Source organism: Terrapene carolina, unplaced genomic scaffold, assembly GCF_002925995.2.
Source record: "Terrapene carolina triunguis isolate 2854851 unplaced genomic scaffold, T_m_triunguis-2.0 Scaffold42, whole genome shotgun sequence".
Classification (NCBI taxonomy): Eukaryota; Metazoa; Chordata; order Testudines; family Emydidae; genus Terrapene; species Terrapene triunguis.
In genome coordinates, this window is record NW_020664393.1 from 4,313,647 (window position 1) to 4,338,507 (window position 24,861).

Here is a 24,861-nt window from a genome sequence, read left to right on the forward strand (position 1 = left end):
CACCCCCAGCCTTCTGCCCTGCACCTCCACACACCCCCAGCCCTGACCTCTGAAGCCCCCCACACCGCCAGCCTTCTGCCGTGCACCTCCACACACCCCCAGCCCTCTGCCATGACCTCTGAAGCCCCCCACACCCACCCTTCTGGGGGTGTGGGGGGCTTCAGAGGTCAGGCCCCACTCAGCCCGCTGCCGGCCTAGGTGAACAGAACACCAGGCTGGCAGCGAGCTGAGCAGGCTGGTGGCGTAAGATCAGCATTTTAATTTAATTTTAAATGAAGCTTCTTAAATATTTTGAAAATCTTGTTTACTTTACATACAACAATAGTTTAGTTATATAATATATAGACTTATAGAGAGAGACCTTCTAAAAAACATTAAAATGTATTGCTGGCACGTGAAACCTTAAATTAATGTAAATAAATGAAGACTCGGCACACCGCTTCTGAAAGGTTGCCTACCCCTGGTGTATACAGTAACTCCTCACTCAACGTTGTAGTTATGTTCCTGCAAAATGTGACTTTAAGCGAAACCATGTTAAGCGAATCCAATTTCCCCATAAGAATTAATGTCAATGAGGGGGTTAGGTTCGAGGGAATTTTTTTTCACCAGACAAAAGACTATATTATACACACACACGCGCACACACACACACTAAGTTTTAAACAAACAATTTAATACTGGTACACGGTGATAATGATTGTGAAGCTTGGTTGAGGTGGAGGAGTCAGAGGGTGGGATATTTCCCTTACTGCTAAATGATGAACTAGCAATTGGCTGAGCCTTCAAGGGTTAACTCTCTCAGTCTGCAAGGCAGCAGGAATGGAGGGAGAAATGCGCATTTCCCCTTTATGTACACTGCCTTGTTAATTAGATCAGCTTGCTGAGATCGCAGCTGCTGCAAGCTCCCTTCGTCCTGAGCCCTGGTGTGTCCCCCTGCTCTATGGAAGATGGGGTAAGCGGGGTGCAGGAGCAGGGGGGAGGGGGACACCCTGACATTAGCCCCCCCTCTTCCTTCCCTCCCCCCCCGCACAGCAAGCAGGAGTCTCGGGGAGCAGCTCCAAGGCAGAGGGCAGGAGCAGCACATGGCAGTGGGGGGAGGGACAGCTGCAATTGGTAGCCTGCTGGGCAGCTGCTGCACAGGGAACTTAGGGGAGCGGGGAGCTGATAGGGGGACTGCCGGTCCACCCTGGTTCCAAGCCCCCCACCAGCTAGCTGCAACGGGCTGCTCTTCCTGCAAGCAGTAGACAAAGCAGGCGGCTGCCAAACGATGTTAGAAGGGAGCATTACACAACTTTAAACTATCATGTTCCCTAACTGATCAGCAACGTAACAACGAAACAACGTTAACCGGGACGACTTTAAGTGAGGAGTTACTGTATGTGCACCCTTTGGGGCAGTATTTCCACAGTGAGGCAGAATTTAACCCTTAGCCTATAGGATATATTTAGATTGATCACCCAAGCATGGTTCAGACTTGTCTTCAGTTCCATAGTCTCAATACAGAAAAAGGATAAATATAATGTCTGTCTTCACATTAAAGGGGGCAGCATTTAGTATTATTTAAATCCATAGAAATACAAATTTTAAAACAACTCAATTTTCTCTGTATCTTTGATAGTAGCCCTATTTTAATAAAGTTGCTCTATGTAAACAGTACTTAATAATATAGAAGTTGTTGGCCATTTGTTTGGCACTTGCCTAACCCTTCCCCAATCAATATACATTAAAAATAACAGTTGTTTGTACGGAATGATTCCCGAAGAGCAGCATGACAGATTTTCATTTCTAAATGCTTGAGATAACAGTTTGTCAGAAACTTGCATTTGACCTTGCACCCATTTGTAGCTGACCAGTACTGTTTTTTGACTAGTTATGGTGTGCACTGGATCCTCTCCTGCTAATATTGTTGGTCATAATAATTTCTTTTCTTTCTCTTTGTTCTTTCATAACTTCAGTAATATGAATTCCTGTGCAAGATTGTATATATAGCAGCAGGGAGGAAAATGTTCATTTTTGTATACATGTGACTTTTTCTTTGTGTGATTTAGTTTGTGATGAGTTTACAGTTAGTTTGATATCAGGAGTCCAATTAAACTAGTTAAGTTTTGTCAGGGTGCTATACTGTACATTTTCCATGTTGCTCTTACACAGTAGTGCTGATTGTATGTTTGGAGGATCCTCAAGATTTTGAAAATGGAAAAACAGTATGTACCGAATGTGGGTAAATATATTAATATTTATGTAGCACAGTTCCATGCATCTTGGAAAATCAAACACTAAAAAGAAAGAGTTATTTAAATTTGAAAGATGATTAGAAATAACCATTTGATCACTAAAATAATAGTTACTACATATTATACCTTTCCTGAATTCAGCCTAAAGTTTCTGCCTTAAAAAATACAAAGAACAATTTGGTTCCTTAGTGCATCGTCCCTGAAGTATTCCCAAAATCCCCCTGTAGACATGGAGGCAAAGACTTCAAGACAAATTTTCTGGAAAATAATCACTTTATAAATAGCTATTTTTCCTTTCTCTTTTCCTTCTCTAAGATTTCCACATAAGGACTTATTATTTTAACCTAATTCAGTCAGTCTAAACTCACTGAGCAAAATCAGGCTTGTGATGAAAATGGGTTAATTTTGCAACTATGCCTTTTATTTCTATATTATTTATCACAGAAACTTTTTTTATTCTTTGCCTGCCTTAGACTAATAGAAGAGTGAAGTATCAGAATTTTAATGTTTACGATATTTGGTGAAGTACAATTAACAACATGTTTTATGATGATTGGCAGAACTCTCATTTTTAGTTATTTGTACTTTGATTAGCTAAAAGCCTCAAGTTCCTGTTTTAATAGTCCCACTAGGCCATGCAGAATAGCCAGAATACTGTATAAAACAAATACCAGAAGTTGACAATAGCTGAATTTATTGCCATAGTTCAAAGTATTATCAGAGATGGCAATTATGATGCCTAATTCTCAAGGCAAAGAATAGAACAACGCAAATAAGCACAAGAGTTCCAACAATGGAAAACAGGTGTAAATCACTCATTTGAATGCCCTAATCTCATTTCCTTCCTTCATCAGATTCTAATCTAGAACTATTTAGGATAATTGGTGGGTTTTTTTAATATTAGTATTCTCCCAGACTTATAGTCTCTCTTTTTAGTTTTTGATATTAAATTAAGGACAGTGGCAGTGTATCATTAATTTCTGGAAGTCCTAGTTTAAGAATATATAACCATAAGTCCCATCTCAGTATTTTTTGAGTCAGATCTTTATTCTATATTTATAAAATAAAGGTAAATTAGGCACATCTTCTGGTAAGGAGCAATGTAGAATTATGTTGACTTGGACATAGCATCCTGAGGCATTCTGAAGCAGAATGTGTTCCGGAGCTATTACACAAGTAGGGGCTGTGATCTGTTATTACATCTTTTATGGGATGCAGCTTACTTCCTCCACATTTCTTTGCAGGTGGTGTGTCTAAGTGGATAGAACAATGGTCTCATCCCCTTTGAGGTGCCATGTTCCCATGAGGGAGCAGCTTGGGAGCAGTCCGTGTACTCCCATGAGCACAGGGTTTGAAAATATACCTGGCCCTTAAATGAGTTAGCAGGGCTGGGGCAATCTCCTTATACTCTCTGTCCTCTCCTCCTCCCCCAACCATATTGCACATCTACCTAAGGACCACACAGAATCTGGCCCTAAATTATCCAATATTGAGACGTTCCATGGGAATTGAGCTAGAGTGGATTGTGATTCATTGAGAAACCTTGAGATAACATGAATGTGTTGTTTTGAACAACTGCTTCCTTTTGATTTTTTTTATTAAAATTATTTCACAATTTTTTTCTTTTTTCCATCCATTTCTCTCCTTCATATTTCTTTTCTTCCTTGTCCTCCCCAAAACACCACTTAGGTATTTTAAACTGAAGTATACTGTTGCAGAATCAGCACCAATGAGTGCTTTTGGATAGATTATGTTGCATAATAGCTTTAATTTAAATTGTGTTGACTGTTTTGGAATTCTGTTTTTTTTACAGTTCTTTTCTCTGTAACTTTAACTGCATTGTCATCAACTGGAACAAAACAAAGCAATACATCATGAAGTAAAGTACTATGAAAGTATGCTCAGCATCCTGAGTCTTACTTGAGTTTTAATTTTGTCTTGCAAACATTCTTCAACAACCAGGCATCCCTAGGCAACCTGAAGAAATCCTTGAGTCTCCAGAATGGTATGTTGTCATAACTATAAAGGGAAGGGTAACAGCTCTCTGTGTACAGAGACTCCAAATCCTTTTACCTGTAAAGGGTTAAGAGGCTCGGGTAACCTGGCTGACACCTGACCCGAAGGACCAATAAGGGGGCAAGATACTTTCAAATCTTGGGGGGGGGAAGGCTTTTGTGTGTGCTCTTTGTTTTAAGGGGTGGTTCGCTCTTGGGACTGAGAGGGACCAGACATCAATCCAGGTTCTCCCCATCTTTCTAAACAAGTCTCTCCTATTTCAAACTAGTAAGTAAAAAGACAGGCAAGGCATCTTAGATTTACTTTGTTTTCTCAACTTGTAAATGTACCTTTTTACCAGAGTGTGTATCTTTGTTTGCTGTACTTTGAACCTAAGACAGAGGGGGGTCCTCTGAGCTCTTTAAGTTTGATTACCCTGTAAAGTTATTCTCCATACTGATTTTACAGAGATGATTTTTACCTTTTTCTTTAATTAAAAGCCTTCTTTTTTAAGAACCAGATTGATTTCTCCTTGTTTTAAAATCCAAGGGGGTTTGGATCTGTATTCACCAGGAGTTGGTGAAAGGAGGGTGGGAGGAAGGAGGGGGGATGGTTAATTTCTCCTTGTTTTAAGATCCAAAGGGGTTTGGATCTGTGTTCACCAGGGAATTGGTGAAAGGTTTCTCAAGGCTTCCCAGGGAGGGAATTCTTGTGATGGTGGCAGCGGACCAAAGCTAAGCTGGTAGATAAGCTTAGAAGTTTTCATGCAGGCCCCTACATTTGAACCCTAAAGTTCAAAGTGGGGATACAGCCTTGACATATGTTCAAGGAGGATTCTTTCATTTATGAATCCTTCTATAGTTCCATACATTCCACTCTTGATTGTGCTGACCTCTTTTACCCTGGATATGAGCAATCAATTTTCCAGTACCATAACTTCCTTTAACTGCTTCATTCATTGATCAAGCAGTGGACAGATTTTATTTTTGTTCATATACTTCAAAACAACTGGTTACATCTAGCAAAATCATATCTTTCAGTTCTGATCATACCACTTCAGTTTATAAGTTAACCATATGTTTTATAGGAATTGCTGTTTTGCAAGAAATCACATCAGATCATTAGTTAACAGTGATTTATATAAGAAACTGTGAACGTTCTGTCTGATATTTTTGGGCAGTATTAGGAAGGGAGAGGAAATAACATAGGAATGGCCATACTGCGTCAGACCAGTGGTCCATTTAGCCCAATATCCTGTCTTCCGACAGTGGCCAATGCCAGATGCTTCAAATGTAATGAATAGAACAGGGCAATCATCAAAGAGCAATCCCCTGTGGTCCAGTCCCAGCATCTGGCAGTTAATCTTAGGGACACCCAGCGCATGTGGTTGCATCCCTGACCATCTTGACTAATAGCCATTAATGGACCGTGTTACACCCTGACACCCCAATATTCACCACTGTCATGTAATTAGGATATGTCTTATACAAGGTATGCCTTGTTAGGTGTTATTCTAAAAGTCTTGATCTGCTAGACAGTAATATCTCATTGGATTGTATGTGCTATCATCGTGTGTGAAATTATGAAGTTTGGCTATGTATGTGTTGCAGAAACATGTCCTGAGGTTGAAATCACCCACAAGCAGCCTTTCAGGTACGACAGTAAAAAGGCCAAACAATATTAATGGCTTATTGAGGAAATGCACACAAGCATAAGGATTACCCCAGGAACTGTGCACAATAGAAACATCTCAGAGATAGCACTACGCAATGGGAACTGTTTGATCCAGGTCACAGCAAAAGAGCTTTCCAGCAAGTGGGGAGAAGATATAAAAGGGGGAAAATGACATTATGGGAGGACCTCACTCTTCCCTACAGCAACATACCTGGAGACACCTGAGGAGCAAAGAGTGAGCTTGTGCTGTGCAGATCTTTCTATACAATGCAAGACAGTATTATTTGGGGTTTATCTCCCAAAAGGGGTGTGCATGTGAGTGCTGGGTGAGTCCTCTCACACAGAGCTGACTTCAGTCTGTGTCTGCAGCTGGGTGTGGCCCTACCTGTGCGTGTGTGTGTATGTGTGCGCGTGCTGCAAGAGGCTGGAGAGCCTAATTCAGCAAAACAGGGAGAGGGAATCTAGACTCATGGAGCAGGAGAGGCTCAGTGAAACCCCAGTACATCAGGTGGCATTCCGATGGGGGTGGTGGTGGTGTCCAACCAGTCTTAGACCTATCCTCCATTAACTTACCTAAGTCTTTTTTTAATCCAGTTATAGTTTTGGCCTTCACAACATCTCTTGGCAATGAGTTCCACAGTTTGACTGTGTGTTGTGTGAAGAAGTGTACTTCCTTTTGTTTGTTTTAAACCTGCTTCCTATTGATTTCATTGGGTGACTCCCGGTCCTTGTGTTATGTGAAGGGGTAAATAACACTTCCTTATTCACTTTCTTCACGCTAGTCATGGTTTTGTAGATGTCTATCATATCCACCCTTAGTAGTTTCTTTTCCAAGCTGCATAGTCCCAGCCTTTTTAATCTCTTTCCTCATATAGAAGCTGTTCCATATCCTTTGTCATTTTTGTTCCCCTTCTCTGTACCTTTTCCATTTGTAATGTATCTTTTTTGCGATGGAGCGACCAGAAGTGCACACAGTATACAATGGATTTATATTACTCCTGAGGAATTTTGCACCAAAAAATTAAAAATTCTGCATAATTTATTTGTCAAAATAATGCTATATAAACATGCCAGTTTCAATTATTTTGGTAATTTATTTCAAAATACCTGTCAACAACAATATCTATAACAATATAGACACACAAAATTCCCCCAGGAGTAGAGAGTTAAAGAAACCCCTTGTGACCACCCAGTTCCTGTTTCTCTGCCCCCTCCCCCGGCACAGCCTAGTCCAGAGGGCCAGACACTCACACCCCCTACCTCCCAGAGCCCAGCCATAGGGCACCCCCCAGCCCAGACACTTGCTCCCCCACCCCCCCAGAGCCCAGCCATGCCCCCCCAGACCAGACACTCGCACGCACCCCCTACCATTCCAGAGCCCAGGGATCCAGAGGGAGAAACAGTCTGATGCTGGGTCCTGGGCTTGTGTGGGTCCTTCCTTCAGGGTGTGCCAGGAACTGCAGCTGCCTGGAAGCCTCCTGCTCTGTCCCCCACTCCCTGGGAGTGTCTTCTAATTGTGAGGTGTAGAGCTGGGCTCTGCTGGGTCCAGTAGCTCTGCAGCCTCTGTGGGGGAAAAAGGAAATTCTGCGCAGAACATTAATTTCTGCACACATTCTGCATCGTGCAGTGGTGCAGAATTCCCCCAGGAGTATTATATAATGGTATTATGATATTTACTGTCATATTATCTATCCCTTTCCTAATGGTTCCTAACATTGTTAACTTTTTTCACTGCTGCTACACACTGAGCAGATATTTTCAGAGAACTATCTATGCCAAAATCTCTTTCTTGAGTGGTAACTTAGACCCCATCATTTTATATGTATAGTTGGGATTATGTTTTCCAATATGCATTACTTTGCATTTATCAACATGGAATTTCATCTGCCATTTTGTTGCCTGCTTGGCCATTTTTTGTGAGATCCCTTTGTAACTCTTTGCAGTCTGCTTTAGACTTAACTATTTTGAGTAATTTTGTATCATCTGCAAACTTTGCCACCTCACTGTTTCCCCTTTTTCCAGGTCATTTATGAATATGTTGAACAGCACAAGTCCCGGTACAGATCCCTGGGGGACACCGCTATTTACCTCTCTCCATTCTGAAAACTGATCATTTATTCCTGTCCTTTGTTTCCTGTTTTGGAATCAGTTACTGATTCATGAGATGCAGGGCTGGCTCCAGGCACCAGCCGACCAAGCACGTGCTTGGGGCAGCACCTTGTAAGGGGCGGCCAATCTTGGGGTGGCAAGGGGCACGCGGGTTTTTTTTTTTGGTTCGGCGGGGCGGCGCTCGAGGTTTTTTGTTGTTGTTGTTTTTGTTTCGGCCGGGCGGCGCTGCGGGGGGTGGGTTGTTTTTGTTTTGGCGGCGTGGCACTCGGGGGGGGGTTGGCGGCGCTTGGAGGGGGTTTGGCGGGGGGGTTGGCTGCGCTTGGGGGGGGGGGGCTGGGGGGGGGCGGGGCTGGGGGGGGGTGTTACGGCGGGGTGGTGCTCTTTTTTTTTGCTTGGGGCGGCCAAAAAGTTAGAGTCAGCCTTGATGAGATGACCTTCCCTCTTACCCCATGACAGCTTACTTTGCTTAAGAGCCTTTTGTGAGGGACCTTGTCAAAGGCTTTCTGAAAGTCTAAGTACTCTATGTCCACTGGATCACCCTTGTCCACATGTTTATACGCCCTCTGAAGGAATTATGATAGGTTGTTGAGGCACAATTTACCTTTACAAAAGTCATGTTGACTCTTTCCCAACAAATCCCAGCAAGTACAGACCAGAAGGCCTAACTTCAGTACCAGCCAAATTGGTTAAAACTATAGTAAAGAACAGAATTATCAGACACATAGATGAACACAATTTGTTGGGGGAAGAGCTAACATGGTTTTTGTAAAGGAAGAGTCTGTGCCTAGTAGACCACGTCTCCTCCAGTGTCTGGAATGGAGTCTGAGTCTCATCATTCCTCTGCTGAGAGCAAGCATCTGTGAAAACCCACTGGTAAAGTGTCCCATCCCACTTCTGTCAGTTACTCTGTTAGTTCAAGTGGCAGAGGTCTGTGCAGTGGATCTAAAGGTTGTGGTTATCTATATGGCATCATATGTTGGATTTTTTTTTTTTAAACTGAGGAAATTATACACAAAAATACTTTAAAAGAACATTGTTAAGCACACAAAAGTTAGGAAATGCCAGAATTAAGGCTGTTTGTGCACTCTTTAATTACATGATCACATATTGTTTTTTTTCCTCAGGACCCTTGCATCTTTCAATGCACAGGAGGAGGGTGTTCTCACCATATGAGTAGCTATTCAATATTTTAATTTCTCCTCCCTGTTCAATGTGTGATCCTAGGTCTTTTTTACTGCATAGTATTCAAACCCTGCTCTGAAGACAGAATTATTAGTTTCATCTTGGGTTTTTATATGGCTCTCAACACTATGGTATCTGAGTTCTTCACAAACAATGCCTTTATTTTCTCAACACCCTTTTGAAATGAGTGGGTATTATCCCCATTTTATGGATGGGGACCTGAGGCAAAAGTATCAGTTAATTTTGGATGCCCAATATGAGACATCTAGGACCTGATTTTTCAAAGTATGTAGCATTATATTGCGTTTCGTATGTTCAAAACACAGCTCCCATTGACTTCAGTTGCAGTTTACTGTACTCGGCACTTCTGCAAATCAGATTCAAGAGCCTTAAGTGAGGCACCCAGAAAATGAGGAACACACAGCCTTAAGTGAGGCACCCAGAAAATGAGGAATACACAATTAGTGACCACCTATGAAAAATTTGGTTTAAGTGACTTGTTCACCATCAGATAGGAACTCTATGGTGGAGACAGGGATAGACTTAATTCTCTGCAACTTCTGCAACAAATAAGGCATGGGTTCCACAAACATCAGTCTTCTTCAATACACAACCTTGATTCATCCAAAGAGAACGGTGGAAAACATTATGTGATAATGTAATTAAAGATTATATCATCATGCATACACACAAGGGAGTCGAATTAAGATTTCATAGGCATTTCCTAACTTTTGGGTGCTTGACTTTGCAACTCATAGACTCATAGACTCATAGACTTAAAGGTCAGAAGGGACCATTATGATCATCTAGTCTGACCTCCCGCATTATGCAGGCCACAAAAGCTGACCCACCCACTTTCCCTTAACTCAGCTGTTGAAGTCTCCAGATCGTGATTTAAAGACTTCAAGTCGCAGAGAATCCTTAACCTTAAACATGTTCTTTTAACATAGTTTTTATGTATGTAATTATCTATCATACATGCTTCCTCAGTTTAGCGTTTGATTGATTGATCATCTTTAGAATCAAACTGTGATATGAAGACAGCCTCTCTTGACCTGTGCTCCTCAGCCTCAGACAAGGATCTAGTCCAAAGTCTATTATTAACCAATAAGTTTACCGCAAAAGATTTGTACTAATCAGTTAGCTTATATAGTGTATTTTTTGCTTCTGGTTATACAAAGATTTGTAATTTGTCCCAGAGCCTGAGGCAAACTGTGTACTTCTGGTTGCAATTGGAGGAATTTCAGGTCTCCAGAGTTACCTTTTTTGTTAATCCAGCAGTTGTGGACAATAGAGAAATAAAAAACTTAGCTCTGCAACACTAGCAGTCATCACAGCTCAGTTGCCTATTTATCCTCTCTTCTACATCTCAGGGAAATCTGTTCAGTAGTTTCTTGCTCTCAAATTCAGAACTGCACTTTCTTTCAACTGTTTAAAAATCAGTCCCTTGTATATTTCACTTTAAAACTACCATCCTGCAGAGGAAGAGGGTAGATGTCTGACTCAGGAAGGGAGAAGACAATAAATGCTGTCTTCATTATCAACTGTAAAGAAAGGGCATAGGGTGAAATTAGGTTCTGATCCTTCAGAATATGATTGAAGCATATCTTTGTGGCCAAAGTTGCTGCTTCTCTGAGAACAAACAGCACATGAATATGGAATTTTGAAGCTACACTTCTTTAAAAGATAAAAATCTGGCTACACTTGGCTTTATATTTGTAAACATCCATATTTATTTTTATTTCCATTTTCACTGCAGTAGTAGCTTTTGGTCTGATGTCTATCCAATTTAAAGAAAAAGGGAGAAGTCAAGGTGTTATTGAGGAAACCAGAAAGTCTAGGCCTACCAATCTAATAGTGTCCATTGTTAATTTTCTGTTTTCTGTATCATTCTTCATCTTTGTTCTTATTAGATCATTTTGTTTTAAAAGCCTTGCATTGCACTACTCACTGCACAGGCTTATTCTTCTTGTTACCTAATTGCTTAACCACATTTGCCTCTGTTACCCATTTTTCTTTTTAGACTTAGACTAATTTCAATTTCAGTTGAATGATCTCCAACCGTTTTTAAAAAAAGATTTCTTACTCTTTTGTGCAGATTTCCTAGATGTTAGACATAATTCTGTCTCTAGCGTGTACTGTAGTGGTCTGAATCCGTCTGTTCTTGTTGAATGTAATACTTGTAGAAAACAACAAGAAATGGTGAACCGCATTTTGATGAAATTCATAGATGCTGCTGCATTGAGAGGTAATGCTAATAGCAGTAGAACAGAGAAATAATACAAAAAGAACTAGCGGGATTAGAAATCTAGATAGAGAATGTAATGTAGTTAACTTTGGGAAAATAGCAACTAATTAATCTGGGGAAAAATAACTTGAAATGCTGATAATTCAGTAGGAGGGAGAGACTTTGAAAGTCATTTTGTCAAAAGAGACCTCTTGTCAGGCTTATATGAGTTTGCTTTTCTTTGTAGTCCTATCATATTGCAATGTGAAGAACTAATTAGATGTGGTGTCCTATTCTAAGGTACCTCAATACCAGAAAGATGTTGACCAAACGATTTTCTAACAATAGATGCTGGAATGACAATACTAACACACACTGTGTTTCATGTAGTTAAATACAGTGGAAGGAGTTCAGAAAAGAGCACCAAAAACTATTAGAGGGTTGGAATGCTTGTCTAGCAATAAAAGATTTAAAGAGCTAAAGAGCCGTTAGTGACTGAATTACTACATTAATAAGTTTGATGATTGGCTGGTAAAACATTAGTTCGGTAATGCAGCATGTGTGACTAAAATGTTTTGAGTTGAAGGGTGGATTTTTGTTCTGATGAGCTTCTGATTGCAAACCATTTAACGACTTTTTTCTGTTTTATTGTATGAATGTATTTCTTGTGGATAGGTAGGGGGATTTTGGGGTAGTGCAGGCAAGCTGGGTGCAAGTTTCTCCAAACAAATCCGACAGTGCACCTAAATACTGACCTTCAACAACCACTGGCCACTTTTCAGCAGACCGTCAGTGTAAAACTGTTCTATGCAGCCTAATGGCTTTCTGATATGGGTGTTTGCGATCTAAAGGCTAGGAGGAAACCACCAAACTCATTTTTGCTTGTGTCTTAAGAATGAAATTAGATAGGTCTCCAAGGGCAAAAGGTTTGTGCTGCCTAGCCTATAAATAATTGTTAAATAATCAAGACTTTAAACTGTATGTAGAAAAATACTTAATTTTTTTACAATAGAAAATGCCTATTTCAGATCATTCTTTGTCCAGTGGTACATTCCAACAGGGAAACACATTTGTTTGGGTATAAACAATAAAGAATTGTGTATGGAAAGCTGCGTGACCAAAGGAGGCCCTCATGGGAATGTAGTTCTTTATCACATCTCTGAAGAATTGTGTCACTGTGTATTTAAGTACAAGAACAGTAAAAGTTATTACAATTAATATGCTACAATCCATTGTTAGAATACTGTTCCTGTTATGACCTATTTAATTGTGTTCCTCTCAAGATTGTAGACAGTTTTACTTTTGTTTGTGTTTTTTTTCTTCTCCAACCACTCCCAGTTAAAGACTTCATTGGAGCTACATTGATTCAATAAACATCAGTGTTCTTATGGTCACATTCATGTTTACATTTTAATTTTTATTCTTTAATAATAAATACTTGTTACGTCAGCATTTCCAGTTCTCTCACATTGAGATCTGTTAATTGCCACTGGCCCACTGATAGAAGAAGAGAAAACACTATAATTTACATTTACATTATAAATGTAATTTACATCTTGTAAGCAACTTGCTAAATTATATCGGCATCTAGACCCCTTTCTGCATATGTTTCAAATTTTCACACAAATTGTTTGTTGCTGTTGAACTTGTTCTTTTTGCAATTGTTCCTTTAGTATACAGTCAAACCTCAAATGCATCTCAGCAGGGATTTGTCTGTTCGTTTTTTATCGCTTGTAACTTAAATGTGAGACTTGCAACTCTTACTGTTTCTGCTGTTTCTATAGCAACTGAACTTGCGCAAGCCAGCAGTCTCACTTTGTTTCACAGCTGGCATTTTGTGTTCACAGTAAGGGGAGAGTTTTAGGAAAGTACAGAGTGTATTAATTGGGATGCAACTGGGTCAGAAGTGTTGTCATTTTTTACTAAGATAAGTTTGTTAAATGATTCAGGGGTTTCTATAGCCTTTCTTTATTTCCTTTGAATGAAATGTTATCCTCCTGGGCAATAGGAGAGCTCCATGATTTCCTCTGTGCATGTGTTTGTTTCTGATCTCTTAGATACCATGCACATCACAGCCTTTGATGTTGTCTATGACCTAGAATGAGCCTTTCTTCATCATATGAATTACTACAAGTCTTATTTCAACCACTGCAATATTGCCCATATCTATTCTTTAGTCTTCATCTGCCTACAATCTTACATGGTTTTTTATCCTCCCTTCTTGATTACTGCCAATTCCTCTGTCCTCATCTCCTCAGTTACCTTGTTACCATGTTCCAGCATGTCCAGTCTTTGCAGTTGTGATGCTTTAAGGATCACATATTTAAGGGATTAATTGTACCTTGCTTAATATTTAATGTGATATACTTTTCTAGTGGCTGTCTTTCTCTTCTAAGACGTTCAGGAGGTCTTCCAGTATATCAGGACAAAACTGGGAGGAAAGATCAAACCAGTATCTTAGATGCCTATATACAAATGCGAGAAGTATGGGTAATAAGCAGGAAGAACTGGAAGTGCTAATAAATAAATACAACTATGACATTGTTGGCATCACTGAAACTTGGTGGGATAATACACATGATTGGAATGTTGGTGTGGATGGATACAGCTTGCTCAGGAACGATAGACAGGGGAAAAAGGGAGGAGGTGTTGCCTTATATATTAAAAATGTACACACTTGGACTGAGGTAGAGATGGACATAGGAGATGGAAGTGTTGAGAGTCTCTGGGTTAGGCTAAAAGGGGTAAAAAACAAGGGTGATGTCATGCTAGGAGTCTACTACAGGCCACCTAACCAGGTGGAAGAGGTGGATGAGGCTTTTTTTAAACAACTAACAAAATCATCCAAAGCCCAAGATTTGGTGGTGATGGGGGACTTCAACTATCCGGATATATGTTGGGAAAATAACACAGCGGGGCACAGACTATCCAACAAATTCTTGGACTGCATTGCAGACAACTTTTTATTTCAGAAGTTTGAAAAAGCTACTAGGGGGGAAGCTGTTCTAGACTTGATTTTAACAAATAGGGAGGAACTCGTTGAGAATTTGAAAGTAGAAGGCAGCTTGGGAGAAAGTGATCATGAAATCATAGAGTTTGCAATTCTAAGGAAGGGTAGAAGGGAGAACAGCAAAATAGAGACAATGGATTTCAGGAAGGTGGATTTTGGTAAGCTCAGAGAGCTGATAGGTAAGGTCCCATGGGAATCAAGACTGAGGGGAAAAACAACTGAGGAGAGTTGGCAGTTTTTCAAAGGGACACTATTAAGGGCCCAAAAGCAAGCTATTCCGCTGGTTAGGGAAGATAGAAAATGTGGCAAAAGACCACCTTGGCTTAACCACGAGATCTTGCATGATCTAAAAAATAAAAAGGAGTCATATAAAAAATGGAAACTAGGACAGATTACAAGGATGAATATAGGCAAACAACACAGGAATGCAGGGGCAAGATTAGAAAGGCAAAGGCACAAAATGAGCTCAAACTAGCTACGGGAATAAAGGGAAACAAGAAGACTTTTTATCAATACATTAGAAGCAAGAGGAAGACCAAAGACAGGGTAGGGCCACTGCTTAGTGAAGAGGGAGAAACAGTAACAGGAAACTTGGAAATGGCAGAGATGCTTAATGACTTCTTTGTTTCGGTCTTCACCGAGAAGTCTGAAGGAATGCCTAACATAGTGAATGCTAATGGGAAGGGGGTAGGTTTAGCAGATAAAATAAAAAAAGAACAAGTTAAAAATCACTTAGAAAAGTTAGATGCCTGCAAGTCACCAGGGCCTGATGAAATGCATCCTAGAATACTCAAGGAGCTAATAGAGGAGGTATCTGAGCCTCTAGCTATTATCTTTGGAAAATCATGGGAGACGGGAGAGATTCCAGAATACTGGAAAAGGGCAAATATAGTGCCCATCTATAAAAAGGGAAATAAAAACAACCCAGGAAACTACAGACCAGTTAGTTTAACTTCTGTGCCAGGGAAGATAATGGAACAAGTAATTAAGGAAATCATCTGCAAACACTTGGAAGGTGGTAAGGTGATAGGGAACAGCCAGCATGGATTTGTAAAGAACAAATCGTGTCAAACCAATCTGATAGCTTTCTTCGATAGGATAACGAGTCTTGTGGATAAGGGAGAAGCTGTGGATGTGGTATACCTAGACTTTAGTAAGGCATTTGATACGGTCTCGCATGATATTCTTATCGATAAACTAGGCAAATACAATTTAGATGGGGCTACTATAAGGTGGGTGCATAACTGGCTGGATAATCGTACTCAGAGAGTTGTTATTAATGGTTCCCAATCCTGCTGGAAAGGCATAACGAGTGGGGTTCCGCAGGGGTCTGTTTTGGGACCGGTTCTGTTCAATATCTTCATTAACGACTTAGATATTGGCATAGAAAGTACACTTATTAAGTTTGCGGATGATACCAAACTGGGAGGGATTGCAACTGCTTTGGAGGACAGGGTCATAATTCAAAATGATCTGGACAAATTGGAGAAATGGTCTGAGTTAAAAGGATGAAGTTTAACAAAGACAAATGCAAAGTGCTCCACTTAGGAAGAAAAAATCAGTTTCACACATACAGAATGGGAAGAGACTGTCTAGGAAGGAGTACGGCAGAAAGGGATCTAGGGGTTATAGTGGACCACAAGCTAAATATGAGTCAACAGTGTGATGCTGTTGCCAAAAAAGCAAACATGATTCTGGGATGTATTAACAGGTGTGTTGTGAGCAAGACACGAGAAGTCATTCTTCCGCTCTACTCTGCTCTGGTTAGGCCTCAGCTGGAGTATTGTGTCCAGTTTTGGGCACCGCATTTCAAGAAAGATGTGGAGAAATTGGAAAGGGTCCAGAGAAGAGCAACAAGAATGATTAAAGGTCTTGAGAACATGACCTATGAACGAAGGCTGAAAGAATTGGGTTTGTTTAGTTTGGAAAAGAGAAGACTGAGAAGGGACATGATAGCAGTTTTCAGGTATCTAAAAGGGTATCATAAGGAGGAGGGAGAAAACTTGTTCACCTTAGCCTTTAAGGATAGAACAAGAAGCAATGGGCTTAAACTGCAGCAAGGGAGGTCTAGGTTGGACATTAGGAAAAAGTTCCTAACTGTCAGGGTGGTTAAACACTGGAATAAATTGCCTAGGGAGGTTGTGGAATCTCCATCTCTGGAGATATTTAAGAGTAGGTTAGATAAATGTCTATCAGGGATGGTCTAGACAGTATTTGGTCCTGCCATGAGGGCAGGGGACTGGACTCGATGACCTCTCGAGGTCCCTTCCAGTCCTAGAATCTATGAATCTATGAATCATTTTGGCACACATCATCTTTCGGTTTTTATGTTCTCAAGACAACATGATATATGGCCCACACTGTTGAAGTGGAGCCATTTATTATATTGTCAAAAATTACACTTTACCTGACACTACTGACATACTACTGACTAGCTGGAAACAGAATATACTAATGCTTTATGCAATGATTCAGCAGTTTAATTATGTCATGGTGTCTGAAATTGGGCCTGCTCTTCCCTAGAAACACAATATCAGCTTGTACAGTAACTCCTCACTTAATGTCCTCCCGGTTAACGTTGTTTTGTTATGTCGCTGATCTATTAGAGAACATGCTTGTTTAAAGTTGCGCAATGCTCCCTTATAACATTGTTTGGCAGCCTTCTGCTTTGTCCACTGCTTGCAGGAAGAGCCGTCCATTGGAGCTAGCTGATGGGGGTTTGGAACCAGGGTGCATCGGCAGCCCCCTATCAGCTCCCCTATGTTTGCTGCCCAGCAGGCTATCAAGTGCTGGGCAGTTCAGGTGTCCCTCTCCCCACTGCCATGTGCTGCTCCTGCCCTCTGCCTTGGAGCTGCTCCCGGAAGACTCCTGCTTGCTGTGCAGGAGGTGGGGGAGAAGAGGAGTGCTGATGTCAGGGTGTCCCCCTCCCCTACTCCTGTACCCCATCTCCACAGAGCGGGAGACACACCATAGGGCTCAGGACGGAGGGAGCTTGCTGGCAACAGCTGCTATCTCAACTTGCAGATATACTTAAAAAGGCAGTGTACTTAGAGAGGGTCAGCGTACTTAAAGGGGCAATACACGTCTCTCTCACTCACACACACACACACACACACACACACACACACAGAGTGTGTGTCTCTGTCTCACACACACATGCACCCCCGGCACTTTGGAAAGTGAAGGGAGAGGTGCACTCCAGTGGAATAGCGTGGGTTCATCCTCACATTCAGTTTCCGCAGGGAATGTTTGCAGCCACTGCCATGCGTCTACTGTATTGTCTCCTCCCTCCATTCGTGCTGCCTTGTAGACTGTGTGGCTACATTAACAACAATGTGTTAACGCTTGAGGGCTCAGCCAAGTGCTAGTTCATCATTTAGCAGCAAGTCATTCCCTGGGAAATAGCCAACCCTCTGACTCCACCACCTCAACCAAGCTTCACAATCATCATTGCTGTGTACTGTATTAAATAGTTTTTTTTAAAAACGTATACTGTGTGTATATTATATATAATGTCTTTTGTCTGGCGAAAAAAAATTCCCTGGAACCTAACCCCCCCATTTACATTAATTCTTTGGGGAAATTGGATTTGCTTAACATGGTTTCGCTTAAAGTAGCATTTTTTCAGGAACATAACTACAATGTTAAGTGAGGAGTTACTGTAGTAGTGGGTTTGGCAGTAGCATGATGGGCACATGTGAACAGCTGCTTATGATTTCACTGGATGTCTGCTCTGAAAAATGAGCAGCCTTAACTTAAGTGGACAGCAATCGTCCATCATCCTCAACTGTGCTTGGCAAGTGTCCTTATTTGACTATTTACTTACTGTAGGTAACATGGGAATATTATTTGTTATTTAACATTTTATTGTTGTAGTGTAGAGGTCTCGTCCAGGTCGGGGCTACACTAGATAGTCCCTGCTCCAAGTTGCTTACATTTTACCCAACTCTTTTGAGAATACCTATGTAATGACTACTACTTTCATAAGTCTACTGTGTTGGTGACAGACACCTCATAGACACCAAACTCTGAGATGCTATCAACTTGGATAATGTCTGCTATGGTCAATTTTAAATTTTCAGCAAGAGTTAGCCCATTTTCCCTTAAATGTACATTTAATTATAGTTAAAAGTTTATCTTTGTGTGCAAAGTGAGAGCAAGCATCATCTTTTTCATTTTGCCTAGATTTGCTGAAGAGACTGTGGTCTATATTTTTTGCAATAACCATGTGCTAAAATTGATACTATCCTTGCCAAATGCATTCTCTGTTAAGAAACCTTGAGAAAATCTTCTTTTAACTTCAGGGATATGGTGTTAGGAATTGATAAACCGATTCAGATTATGGCATGAGTTTTGTTCACTGTCTCTTTTAATTCTTGGAGAAAGTCAAACTTGATGTCCCCTGTTAAGTTGCCAGCAGTTTTAAACTGTATATTTAAACCTACTTCATGATAATGTTTGAATGAAAGTATCTAAAGTTATTCTTTGAAGGTTGCTGTTGTGTATCCCTCTATTTAAATAATTTCACATTTAAAATCTTGTTCATTTTTTTTGTAGCTGTTAATACAATAGTAGAAAATCTTCCAAGATATGTCTATTAATGTTTAGGGAAGCCTAAACCCTGCTTATTGTTGAATTGTACAACAATTGTTGTTATGTAATATGCACATTTTATATAGCTAATGTTTGGAATGGACAATTTGTTTGCTTTGAACAGTTGCAGATTGCATGAGATACTTATAAAGACTTTGTATTATCAGCCAAGGCTTAATCTGCACTAGAAAAGGTTTGTCTGTATAGCTATGCTGTAGACACAGTTTATACTGGCAAAAGATTGCTTTTGTTGGTATAGCTTATACCAGTTCCCCTAACAAAATTAGCTCTACTGGCAAAAGCACTTTTTGCTGGGATAACTGCTTCCACACGAGGGCTTTTGTTGGTATAAAAATGACATTTAATAAAAATCACATTCATGATCAACAAAAAAAATTGTGTGGACCTAGCCCAAGACAAGGACTTCATGGGTCACCATTCAAGAAATCTAAATGTTCCTGACAGTGTTCTTGGGTTTCTGCTTGTACCTCACTGTAGAAATTGCTGACATTTTAATTATTTGTAAGTGTTTTTAAAGGTAAAATTAAAGTTTAATTAAAGGGTTTTAATTAAAAGGTTTTGTGCAAAGGACAATATTAACTATTATTGCAGTGTATTTCTAGTGAGAACCCTCAGGGATCTGTTCTTGGTCCTATGCTATTTAATATTTTTATTGATGACCGGGAAGAAAACACAAAATCACTGATAAGGTTTGCAGATGGCACAGAGATTGGGGGAGTGGTAAATTATGAAGAGGACAGGTAACTGACATAGAGTGATTTGGATGACTTGATAAACTAGGCTCAAGCAAACAATAGGTGTTTCTTTACAGCCAAATGTAAAGTCATATATCTGGGAACAAAGAATGTAGGCCATACTTGCAGAATGGTGGACTGTATGCAATTGCACTGACTGCCATAGAACTGTGGTGTTGCAGGGGTTCTTGTCTCTAGCACCTCCCTTCTCACACCCTCCCCAGTAACCATTTTTCTTGGTCCCATAAGAGCCGGTCTGTCTGGGTTTTCCATGGCCTGTCCCTCTGGCCAGGTCACTTAAAAGTTCATCCCCTTCTAGTGTAAGAAAGGTTCACCTGTAAGTTCAAATAAAAATACAAACTAATAATTCTTCTGTCCCCTTGTGCTACTCTGAAGTTCTCTGCCTTTCGCCTGCAACCCCTATGTCCTCAGAGCTGCTTCCTATACTGTTTCTTCCCAGCAAGTTTCCCCCACTATATGTTGCCCTCCCTGCTCCTTGTGGATATCTTCTAGTCTGACTTTACCAGGCCCTTCCCAGAGAGAGGGAACTCCCCTTTGCTCCTATCTCCTGGGTCTCCTCCCCCAGATTGTGTTCCCAAGTCAGTTTAAATAGTCCTCTCACTGATCCCCTGCAGACTTTTAATTAAGTCGCTGGACAACTATCCCCCATCTGAGTGTGATGGTCAAAGGCAAGGCTGTGCCTGGCTTGCCTTAAAGGGCTAGACAGCTTGTGACAGAGACTCTATCCTGGGAAACAGTGACTGAAAAATTCTTAGGTGTCATAGTTGCTAATCAACTAAATATGTGCTTCTGGTGTGACACTGGCTAAAAGGGCTAATGGAAATGTAGGATGCATAACCAGGGACTGTACAGTAGAACCAGGGACTGTTGAGTAGAACTGATACAACTACTACTGGAATATTGTGTCCAATTTTGGTGTGCAGAATTCAAGAAGGATGTTGAAAAATTAGAGAGGGCTCGGAGAAGAGCCACGAGAATGATAAAAGGATTGGAAAACCTGCATTAATAGTGAAAGATCTAAGATGTTCCATCTGTGTAGGTTATCAAAGAGAAGGTTAAGAAGTGATTTAATCACAGTCCATAAGTATCTACAGGAAGAGTAGAAATTTGATAATAAGGAGGTCTTAAGTCCAGCTTGTGATCCAGTGACTGGAAGTTGAAGTTAGACAAATTCAGACTAGAAATAAGGTGCCAAATTTTTAATAGTGAGGGTAATTAACCACTTGAGCAATTTACCCAGGGTTTTGATTGTCTCATAAGGTGTCAGTCAGTTGAATATTCTGCTTTTTATTTTTCAGAAACCAGCAAACATTCTGGTAATGGGAGAAGGTCCTGAAAGAGGAAGAGTCAAAATAGGTAACCCTTTCAATAACATATTCATTAGATATACAATGAATAATGAACTTTCTATGCAACATGGTAGTTTAAAATAACAGAACATTCTAAAATTCACTGTATTCTTAAGACGAAGATTTTGTACATAACTCCTAATTAAACTGAATATTGGCCAAAAAGTATATTTGAAGTTAAGAATTTAGCAAGGATTTGACATTTATATAGATAATGAGGACATGTATACTTACACTAGATAGGATAAAAGTATAGATGAGGGCATAAACCAAATACTAACTATCAACAGTTAGGTAGAAATTTTCCTTGTGGCTATGTTTATCAATAATTGCCCAACACAGACTTCTTGCAACTTCTACCTACCATTCAGGTACCGATGACTTTTAGAGACAGGTTACTGGACTAGAAAGGTAACTGGATAATTGGTCTGATATGGTATGGCAATTCTTATGTTCTTAAGTACTGGTTTTAACAATTGTTCACATTTTTATTAATGCAATTACTGAAAATCCATTTTTGGTAAAAGAAAAAAGTTCAATATTTAAGAATTGTGGAGCAATAGTGGAATTATTGTAACCAAGAATTAATATGGTATTTAACAATGCTACATTTCCTCAGACAATGTTAACATATACAATTTAAAGAGATGGTGCACTTTTCTTTTGAAGATTTCCCTATACAACAAAAAACTATTAGGCATCAAAGAGGAAACACAAAATCACTGTGGAAGCTATTCATCACATATCTAATTATACTATGCAGGTACTAGGCAATAATAAAGAGGATATCAAATGTGTTTTTAATATAGCAAATGTATGCTATTTTTAGGTATTGGGTGGGAATGTTCAAATCAGTTAGGATAAAATAGTAACCCACCTGAACTTTTTCCCATTCCTTGACTCAACCTGAACTTTTTTGAAAATGTTTGACTAAGTTTTGTGTTTATATGCTTCTACAGTTCTTTGTATTGGTCACTCCTAGAAAGAGGAGAGCTGAACTGTTGTGAGAGAACCCTTTTATTTGAGATTTTGCATGCAAAATTGCTTTAAAAACAGTTCAGGTGAGGTTTGGATATGCATCCATGCTTTTGAGTGTTTATCCAGACTTGACTGTCTGCTCCTGCCGATGTTCCTCCTCATTACTACAAAGCCAGTCCTATATAAAATACATTTCTATCTCTATATTATCTTAACACTTTTGATTTATACAACTTGATAACATTTGAGATTTACTGCCATTAGAGTGTGTATTAAAAGGCATTCATTGGTGGATTCAGCAGAGAGGCCAGGATTTAGTGCCTGATCCTGCAAATATCTTAGGGCTTGTCTATACAATATGTTCCTGTGCAGCAAGCCAGGGTGTGAATCTACAGCACACTAGCTTGCTGTGCAGTAATGTCCTATGTGGACATTGCTACAGCACACTGGAAGTTCTGTAGTGTGCTTTGGCTTACTATGATTTAAAAGTAGTAGTAACCAAAGAGCATTCTGAGACTTTTAGCGCACTGCGGCAGTGTCCATATGGGACATTGCTGCGCAGCAAGTCAGGGTGTAAATCTACAGCACACTAGCTTGCTGTGCAGTAATGGTAGTTGAGGGAACTCTGCTAATGTGCAGACCGAACTACTTTCTTACTCCTAGAGGTGATCCTTCCAAGTCAGGGTTGGGGTACATTAGAAGGATAGTACAGGGAAACTTGCACTGCCATTGTTTTACTCTCATTTTGTGGATACATTGGCATCAGTCACCAGGGCTACCCTGGCACTCCTGGCTCTGCTGCTGCTCTGCAGTAGCGAGCAATTGCCTCGGGGACATCTCATGGAAGCTGGGCTCCACAGGTAGGGGCTGGCTTCAGGGGGTGTCGCTGGCTGGCGTTGGGCTCCTTCGGGGGAAGAGACAAGAGCGTGTCAAGGCGCAGTTTGGAGCTGTGCCACCCGTCCTGTTTGGGGAGTGTCTGGCCATGTAGAGGCAGCCCAGCTTGGGGAGCAGGGTAGAGAAGGCTCCCGGGGAGCTAGCCAGCGCCCTGGCGCCCACAGCACAGAGAGCCAGGGGCCCAAGCAGGGCAGGCGGCTCCCACCAGCTTCTGATCTGCCGGCTTCTGGCAGGATGCAAGCCCCAGAGTTTGAAAACCTCTGTGCTAAATGGATGGCTGAAATCTGGGGGGGCACATGGCCCCCGCATGCGTGCACTGCCCCTGCAGCTTTGCACCCTGGGTGGCTGCCCTGCTCGCCCAGCCCTGATTATGGCCATGATATAATTGTTTTACTGTACTACAGATCCACGGTGAAGCCACCTTTTAAATGTTACATAACGGTATCACTTAATTGAAGTCAATGGAGTTGGGCCCAATATAATTTGAAGTAATTCAGTCAGATATCTAATAACCATGATTTATAATGTTCAATGATACTAGGTCACATCGTATTCTAATAAACATTTTGCTTATCATGCTTATAAATATTGATTGTCATTGTGTGACTTATGTATAGTCAAACAAAAGTTTTAATATTTATTTTTCAGCTGACATGGGTTTTGCAAGATTGTTCAATTCACCTCTGAAACCTTTAGCAGATTTGGATCCAGTTGTGGTGACATTCTGGTATAGAGCTCCAGAACTGTTACTTGGTGCCAGACATTACACAAAAGCAATTGGTAAGTTACTGTATAGGGAAATGAAGTTGTTTACAGTTTCAGGATAACTGTATGTGTATTCCTTCTGTGGCCCATTCCAGAAGTGCTCAGTCAGGTCTCCAGCTGTCACCTATCTCTGGGTGGCGACTATTGTCCCACTCCCCTCTGACCAGGATTAAAGACTGCACAATCCCCTTCTACACACTGTGATATCCCCAGCAAGCCAGTCTGCCTAACAGCCAGCGCCTGTGCTTAGCTTAGGACAATAACAGTGTTTTTACCAGTGACAATACAGCTCTTCCAAGGTAAGCACATTTATTCGCAGGGCAAAAGCAGTACAGAAAAAACAGTAAAAACAATAAATTAACGTACACACTTACTAAATATACCAGAAATAACCTATTTTCCACATGGGGAGTTTAATAGGCCAATGTTCCTTCCAAGCCTTCAGCAAGGGGTGGGGCCTTTGCTTGGACAGAAGGTTCTGTCCATTTGCTGAATCAAAAGGAAGACCACCAGTTAGTTTCAACTCATCCTTTTATACCAAAAGCCCCTCTCTTTGTCTCTGGAAAACACAGAGGGTGGAACTTTTCTGGAGGAGTTTACAATCCCAGGGATAATCAGCCCCCACTGTTTTTAGCTCCTGGAGGAGCTGTGATAACCTCCTCCCCCCCTCATGGAGTAGAACACAGTCATACATAAACATTCATAAATTGTGTACATTGGTCCCTAAAGATAGTACATGGAGTTGCAATATCTGTCAGTTTACCTTAAGCTTCCTAAATAAGCAAGTAAACTGGAAGGCATAATAAAGTGCTGCAGAGTATGTTGAACAAAGAAGCTTTGTTTCAGACAGAGGAATTCTTTGAGTGGCCTCTATACATTCCCACTCATGGGTGTGCTGGTGGTGAAACTTTGATAGGGGAACATTTCATAGCAGTGCTTGTTGGAGCATGCTTGTGCCCTCTGCTGTCCCTTTCCTCATGGTTCCTGAACATTCTGAGGGCCAGGTTATAAAAGGGATGTGGTGCTCCAGCTGCCTCAGTGCCTTCCCACTGCAGCAGCAGTCAGACCAGGAGCC

The 24,861-nt window shown here is 40.8% G+C and overlaps 1 protein-coding gene across 1 annotated transcript in view; it reads left to right on the plus strand.

Annotated features, from left to right (window-relative positions):
• CDK19 (cyclin dependent kinase 19) overlaps positions 1-24,861 on the plus strand; it is a 212,649-nt gene that overhangs the window by 146,030 nt on the left and 41,758 nt on the right. The window contains exons 5-6 of the mRNA XM_026653668.2: positions 21,099-21,156; positions 23,670-23,801. Coding sequence (XP_026509453.1) covers positions 21,099-21,156; positions 23,670-23,801 — 190 coding nt within the window. The remainder of the gene's footprint in view (positions 1-21,098; positions 21,157-23,669; positions 23,802-24,861) is intronic.